At 30.2% G+C, this 7,696-nt stretch overlaps 2 protein-coding genes across 5 annotated transcripts; both read left to right on the forward strand.

The window, feature by feature from the left end:
- Nucleotides 1–1,244: 1,244 nt before the first annotated feature.
- LOC105801114 (uncharacterized) lies at nt 1,245–4,741 on the forward strand. 4 transcript variants are annotated; one of them, XM_012632444.2, is made up of 9 exons: nt 1,245–1,466; nt 2,093–2,121; nt 2,250–2,496; nt 2,879–2,950; nt 3,048–3,118; nt 3,215–3,365; nt 3,627–3,707; nt 3,814–3,909; nt 4,302–4,741. In XM_012632444.2, the coding sequence occupies exons 3-9, from the start codon at nt 2,251–2,253 to the stop codon at nt 4,410–4,412; spliced, it is 828 nt and encodes a 275-aa protein (XP_012487898.1). In that variant the 5' UTR covers nt 1,245–1,466; nt 2,093–2,121; nt 2,250; the 3' UTR covers nt 4,413–4,741. The 4 variants fall into 4 exon arrangements, with proteins under 4 accessions (XP_012487898.1, XP_012487912.1, XP_012487903.1 ...); XM_012632458.1 differs by lacking the exon at nt 1,245–1,466 and adding an exon at nt 1,554–1,571; XM_012632449.2 differs by lacking the exon at nt 1,245–1,466 and adding an exon at nt 1,556–1,594.
- Nucleotides 4,742–5,578: 837 nt separating this feature from the next.
- LOC105771397 (uncharacterized) lies at nt 5,579–6,275 on the forward strand. Its single transcript, XM_012592851.2, has 2 exons — nt 5,579–5,913; nt 5,996–6,275. Exons 1-2 carry the CDS (start codon nt 5,787–5,789, stop codon nt 6,271–6,273), a joined length of 405 nt encoding a protein of 134 aa, XP_012448305.1. The 5' UTR covers nt 5,579–5,786; the 3' UTR covers nt 6,274–6,275.
- Nucleotides 6,276–7,696: the final 1,421 nt, after the last annotated feature.

Consider the following 7,696-nt stretch of genomic DNA (forward strand, 5'->3'; position numbering starts at 1 on the left):
TCTTATACCTATAAATAGATATTTTGGAGAAGAAACATTCTTATTGATTAATAAAATACAATCTCTCTTTCCTCTCTCATTTTCTTTGTTCTTTACTCTCTATCTATTCAATTTATAACAATTAAAAATTATGAAATTTATTTTAAAATATTAAAAATTTGTAAAATTAATAAAATTTTAAAATTATATTTTTTAAAATGTAAAAAAGTTATAATAAAGAGCACAATATTATTCAAACAAAGAGATTAAAGATTCTTCCCTATGCCCATGGGTTGGAAATGATAGGTTTCATGCATCATTTGATTAATTGAGCCTTATTGTCTAATTGAAATTTTTCAATAAAATGCTTGGAAATTTTTGAAAAATATATTAAACTTTGTATTGGAAAACAAGCATTGAATTTGAATATTAAAACATACTTTTAAGAAAAATTGTAAAAATTATTATAATATTTAAAACTATAATTTTTTAATTTTTTTAAATTCTTATGATTTTCACAAATTTTAAACAAAATTTAACCATTTGTAGAAAAAATGATTTTCACATTTTTTTACATTTTAAAATTTACAATTTTATAACTGTTAAAAAATATTAAAATTTTGTATAAATGTAAAAAATGTAAACAAATGTGAAAATATTTTTTACAATTCTTTAATATATTTTCAATTTTTAAAATTATTATAATGTTTACAATATTTAATCAATTTTAAATTTTTACATTTTAAAGATTTTTACAACATTTTAATATTTTTAAATATTTTATATATTTTAAAATATTTTTACTATTTATTTTATAATTTTACAATTATTTATTTTTAAATTATCTTTTTTATAGATTTTAAAGAATTTTAAATGATTTTTATATATTAATTATTGACGAATGTCAGTCAACACATGATCAACTTATTACATCATCGGTCAATTTATCAAATCATTAATGACATGGCATTGTTTTGATTGGTCGACTATTTTTAAATGTAGTTAGCTGTTAGGTAACAAAACGGGCAACAGTGCAAAATTCAATACTAAAATGAGACAACAAAAAGTTTAAATGATAAAGTAAGAAAACAGGTATAGTTTAGGGACTAAATCAAAAAAATCTTTTATCTTTCGTCATTTTACATCGAGCAAAGATTCACTAAATCTACGGAATCTCACTTCTTTCACGGTCCCATGAGATAATTCTATTCCTCTTTATTTCCCTCGGTTTGTAATAAAATGGAAGCCATTGTAAGAACCGGTAAAGAAACTTTGAAGGCAAACAAGCAATGGTGCTGCCATTGTTGCAGTTGGAATCTTGTTTTTCCTTTCCTTTTTTTTTTTTTTTTCTGTTCTGAAGCAACCGGATTCAGTCTCTTGCTTCATTTCTAGAAACAACAACCCAACAAGTAAAACAAAACAAAAACGAAAACAATAATAAAAAGATGGTTGCTTTCTTCTTTAACAGAAAACCCAATTCCCTACTTGTAAGCCTTTCCTTCTTTTTCTTTTCCATTGCATTAATAGCATCTATATCATGTTAAGCATGATATTTTTGTTTCTATTTCAAAGCAGCTTTATTCATTTATCAAGTTGGTACCTTTCTGGAACATGGGTCTCTTTCTCTTTCTATGTCATTTTCTTTGGCTTTAGGTTTCTGGGTTTTTCTTCTTTTCCAATTTCCTCTCTAGATTTTCCATTTTCATCTCATTCCTTGCTTTACTATCTTCGTTTCCTTCGCTTTAGCTTTGATGTTTTCCATCTTCTGTAGCCTATCTTTGATATCTTTTGTTTTTCCTTTTATTTTTGTTTTTCTCCTCTGTCTAATATACCTAAAAGTTATTCTGTTTGATTTTTATCACTTTTTTTTTATGCTCAATTGGTTTTTAAGTAAATCAAGGCAGATCTTTATGCTATATGTTATTTATGCTTCCAGATTAAGAACAATTTGTTGATAAGTTATGATGGTTGAGACTTTCATTTGACATCCTTTTAAAGCGCAAGCTTTTTAGTTTTCAGTTATTAGTTTATACCCTTTGTTAATCCTATAAACTCTTTCTTTTCATTTATTTTTTGTTAATGAAATTAAAAAGGGTTCTTATTTCCATTGCAGATTCAGCTTTTACCATAACTCTGGTAGAGGTACTCTCACTATATCTTTTCTGGTTGTGGTTGTATTGGATTCTCTAATAATACATATGATTTTAGTATCAATTGAAGCTTCTGCATGTTTATTCTATAATTGCCCTTTTAACTTGTACGAATTGAAGGATGGGAGATCATTTGGTGTTGCTGGTGGACCGGCTGCTAACTGAATCCACCCTTGAAGCTGCTAAAAACCAATCACAACAAGGCATTACCCCAGAAAGCAAAGTTGATATAATCAAATTTTCGTCTCATAGGATGGAAGGGAATGTTGGTTCATCTCCAAGTAAATTGGTGGAGTGTAGGATTTGTCACGACGAGGAGGAAGATTTGAACATGGAGATACCATGTTCTTGCAGGGGCAGCTTGAAGGTCAGTTATACATCAACTGGTTCTTTTTACTTGGAACTGTAATGTCATTACTGAATAATAAATTACTTTCCTCGAAAGCATTATTTATCACCTTAAAATTTTGCTGTGGGAGTTGTTTCGGTACACTGTAGGAGCAATGTCTTGTGTCTTAAAATCCAATGTTACCTTGCATGTAAGATAGAGAAGAGGTACATATGCCTTGAAATCAGATATGGGAGTTATTAGAATATGTGGTTCAGAAGCTCTTTTACAATTTGAGAGGGTGCATAGTTCCCTTTTGACTTGTGTCTCAAGGAAACTAGGAAAAATTTACAGTGGACAGCATTTTTCATGTACATTATAACCCATACATCAATTGATAACTTCATCCTGACTGTTGCAGTATGCTCACCGCAAATGTGTTCAAAGGTGGTGCGACGAAAAGGGTGACACAATCTGTGAGATTTGCCGACAGGTCCAACCATTTCTTTTTTGTCAATTTATCATCTGCAGCCTTCTCTGTCCATGAAACCAATTAATTCTCTTTTGCTGGAATATTTGCACAATTGCAGCAATATAAGCCTGGTTATCTAGCACCATCACCTACTTTATTTCGTTACGGAGGCTTTCCTATGAACTTCAGGTATATCTTGAGCTCCCTAGCTATTTTCTATGCTTCTTTGTATAATTAAGGTGTTTTTACATCACTCATAATGAAAGAGTTGTGATATCACCTCAGAGGAAACTGGGGAATTTCCGGGAGAGACTTGCCAGCTTCTCAGTTTATAGCAATGGTTACTCCTGATCATGATTTTCTGGAGTCAGATTTCGATGATTACTTGGCTCCCAATTCTCGAAGTGTGGTTTGTTGCCGTGTAGTTGCTATAATTGTACGTCTCTCTTCCTCTCTATATAGTTTGAATTGAAGAATCGTTTGTCTTTTACATGTTTGGTTTATTTGATGAAATCTTCAAACTAGTCTGAGAAAGACAAGGTTGGAGGGAGGGATTTTGCATTTAATTTTAATGGTATTCATTGAACTTGTCATGCAAGATTCGATATCTAATTTCTTTGTTATTATTATTAGAATGAGTTAATCTGAATTCCACCATTTTAACAACCAAGTTATTGATTCACATGCTTATATGCAGTTCACAGTTCTAGTGGTTCTGAGGCACGCTCTACCGATCATCATCAGTGGAGCTGAAGACTATTCTTTGACATTGTCTACTGTAAGAACATATTAAACTAGTTATTTCATTTGTAGAATGAGCAAAATGGGGGCATTTCTTTAGGCACACTGATGCAAATGAGTAACTTTTCGGCTTTATGTTGCAGTTAGTATTGTTAAGCACCATTGCGATTTTGTTGCCTATATATATCATGGTTAAGGCATTCTCTGCTGCTATCCAACGTCGTCGTCGACAGCATCAGGTTCAGAATACATTCACTTCATTGATGTTTTTGGTAAATCAGTATATAAGCTGGTGAAAATTACTTTTTATCACTTCACCTTGTGACTTTTTCAGCCAACAAAGCCATATTTATTTTGTTGTAGGCTTTTTTTTTTTTATCTTCAAACAAACATGATACATATTCCTTGAATGCACTAATTGGAGACTGTCTTTGGTCTGCGTTTTTTCGATCTTCTTGAATTCGATCGAGTTGTAAAATAGTATCCGGTTAAATATGCAGTACTCACATAACATAACCTGAAAACTTAAATGTACTGAATTGCTAGATAGATGCATTTTCATCTGCTTCTGCTTGCTTTTCTATCTGCCAAATCAGCATTTGATCATGCATTGAATTTCACTGTTTTCTAGGAGCCTCGTTTTTCCCTGGCTGCTTCAGATGAAGAAAGTGATTTACCGCAACTGGAGCAGCAGCAGCAGCAGCAGCAACAGACACGGTTGCGATCTGTTCGTGTACATTAATCTAGTCGATATTGAATCATATGAATGGAAGAAGTGAACATTCACTACTCAAATTGTATTTCCGGCAAGCAGGAAACATATCCGATGATGGTTCGACTTCTACAGCTTCTATCATTATCAAAATCATGAATCTGAGATCAACAAAAGGACGTTCATGTTTCATCAGAACACGAAGTTTACTGCTAATAATGTGTACAGTCATGAAAATAGCAGCAATTGTATATATAACACAATGCTTGTAAATGTGGACGATCCATTTATCATTTATGAAACAGTATGTATCCCTTAAGGGCTTGTGCAATGTTAAATAATCAGCTTTTACCTTTAAACTGATTTTTCCAAGCCAAAAAAAAAAAAAAATAGAAATTTAGTTTTTCAACAAGTTACATTAATCTAGTACTGCATTATGTTATCCCTTAACTTATACTCTTAATTTTAGTACTAATATTTTACATTTGAGTTAATTATTTCTATCAAGTATGGAAATTTTATTAATTTGTAAAGATTACCTTTATAAGTGATTTTAATATCCAAAATATTGTTTTTATATTAAAATTAAATTTTTATAGATAATTTATATATTTTTATAATATGTTTAAAAATATTTAAATTTTGTATTTTCTATACCAATATTAGTGAATTTAGATATCATTTAAATTAATTTGCATTTGTTTTTCTTTTAAAGGTCATCTTTAAAATAAATATTTTAGAGTAGTAATGGAAGAATTGCACTTTGGCCTCCCAAAAATGATAAAATTTTAATTTAATCTTTTAAAATTATAAAAATATAAGCTACTAAAATAGTCATAAAAATATATAATTTAATTCCACCCAAATTCTTTTGGGTTTACCTTGTAAATAATATCTTTTGGTGCAATTTTCTTATGGGTCACCCGTTTCATGGTTAGACATTTTGGGTCAACAATTTTAATATAATTAATTATTATAAGCATTAAAATAAGTAAAAAAAAATCAACTATAATTAGCCGAATAAACAATCTGAACATATATAAATAATGTAAGAGTGGACGCCATTGAAATGGAAGTTGATTATTAAATAAAAAGGAACAAGTATTGTTTTCCAAGGACGAGAACTTGTGGCTGACAGCTTGAAGTTGAAATCTCAAAATAATAATCATCAATTTGTTATTGCCGATGTACCAAAAACCAAATTGTTTATGGGGAGATTGTACCAAAGCAAACGCCGATTCAGGTTGTTCGTCTCCTCCATGTGATTTTTCTTAGTCCTTCAAATCTATTCACATTTGTTTTATTCAACCAAGTATTCAATTGTCATCAGCTGTCTCTCTCTAAACTATACCCTCGTCCTTTTCATCGCATATAATAAACCCTAATATGCATCCGGTATAGTAAATGAAAACCGTAGTGGAAAGCAAAATGGCTTCTTCTTTACCATTTTCCGCCACAATTAGACCCACTTTCAAGCATTATAATAGACCTCAAGCATCGCAAATCAAAGCTCAAAGCTGCAGAGATGAAGGTAATTGATGTTGATATGAAATGGATGGTTTGATGTGTTACTTAATCAAGAAGATTTTATTATATGTTTTTGAGAATGGCAGGTACATCAAACAACAATGTGGACGCCAATCTGGGAGTTCTTAGAGAAAGGATAGAGCAGATTAAGATGAAGAAAAAATTGGAGAGATGTTACGAATGCAAATTATATGGTTGGAGCTATGGAAGTAGGTATAAGTACAAGGTGAAAAGAGAGATGGAGATTTCTCAATTGTTTGAGGTTGTAAGTTCAGGAGCATCCACTCTTGCTTTCACTTTCCTCACTGCTACACTTTGCGTTTCCCTTGTTTCTCTTTTTGTCCACTTGATTTACGGATTTTAACTTCCACCAAATTTGGTATATAAATAAAACTTCACGATATTTACATCTTAATCTAGCAGAAGATAAAAAAAGCTATTCGGAATAAGGTAGTCAATTCCAATATCGGTGCCGTTTGTATCGGTTAAAATGCTTCGTTTTGGTAGTAATCAAAATAACGAATTTTAAGGTGTTCAAATTTTAGTTGGTACCGAACATGTCGGTTGATTTCGTCCAGAATATGATAATATGGTGTACTCACATGTAGGGGTGAGCAAAACTCGATTCAACTCGAAAAAATCGAAAAAAAATTCAAATTTCGAGTTAAACGAATCGAGTTATTCGAGTTATTCGAGTTATTTGAATCAACTCGAATTTTTTTTCGAACTTCGAGTTCGAATCGAGTTGAGTTTTCGAATTCGAATAACTCGAATAATTCGAATATCAAACTATAATATTTTACATTTTTACCCTAAACTCCCAAACTTTTTTACTTTTCCCTCAAAACTTTTACTCCTTCCCATTTCCCCCCAAAACTTTTACTCTCCTCCCCTCCCAACCCCCCAATCTACCCAAAATCCATTTCCAACCAAAATTTTACTCTTCCATTTACTTTTTCTCAAAATTTTACTCCCAAAAACCCTCAAAACCTTTTATTTTCCCCCAAAATTTTTACTCCCTCCCAATTTCCCCCTAAAACTTTTATTCTCTTCCCATCCCACCTCCCATCTACCCCAAACCCTCCCCCCTCCAATTTTTTTTTTAATATTTTCCCTCCAAAATTTTACTCCCCCTATTTATTTTCCCTCAAACTTTTATTCCCCAAAACTTTTTATTTTCCCTCTAAACTTTTACTTCTTACCCTTTACTCTCAAATAAAAAATCAAAATTATCCAAAAAAAATCACTAAACATAAATAGTAATAATTTTATTTATATATATTATTTATATTATTAAATTAAATTTCACATCTTATATTATTTATATTATTGAATTGTTTAGTCATATTGAATATTTATATTAAAATGAATTCTTAATTATGCCATAAAATATTCGTGTTAAAATTTTATATTGATATCAATTTCACATTTTATTTTTAAAATAACTTTTATTAAAAATCATATTTTTATATTTAATATATTTTTAATTCCGAATACATAGTGACAAGAATCAAGATAATTGAAACAACTAAGCAAACAAATAAGCTAACCAGTATATAAAAAATTAATAAATAAATTATGAGATGATGAAAGTTAATAAAAAATTTGATTAATGTGGACAAATTTTATTACGATGGGTGACAATGGTTAGAAGGACCTAAATTATTTTTTAAAATTTAACTCGAACAAATATATTCGATTCGATTCGATTCGATTCGAATTTCATCTCACTCGACTCGATTCGAGAAAACTTCAAATAAAGTTAAGATGATAAAATGAGATTCGAA

The sequence above is a fragment of the Gossypium raimondii genome, chromosome 7, assembly GCF_025698545.1.
Source record: "Gossypium raimondii isolate GPD5lz chromosome 7, ASM2569854v1, whole genome shotgun sequence".
NCBI lineage: Eukaryota > Viridiplantae > Streptophyta > Magnoliopsida > Malvales > Malvaceae > Gossypium > Gossypium raimondii.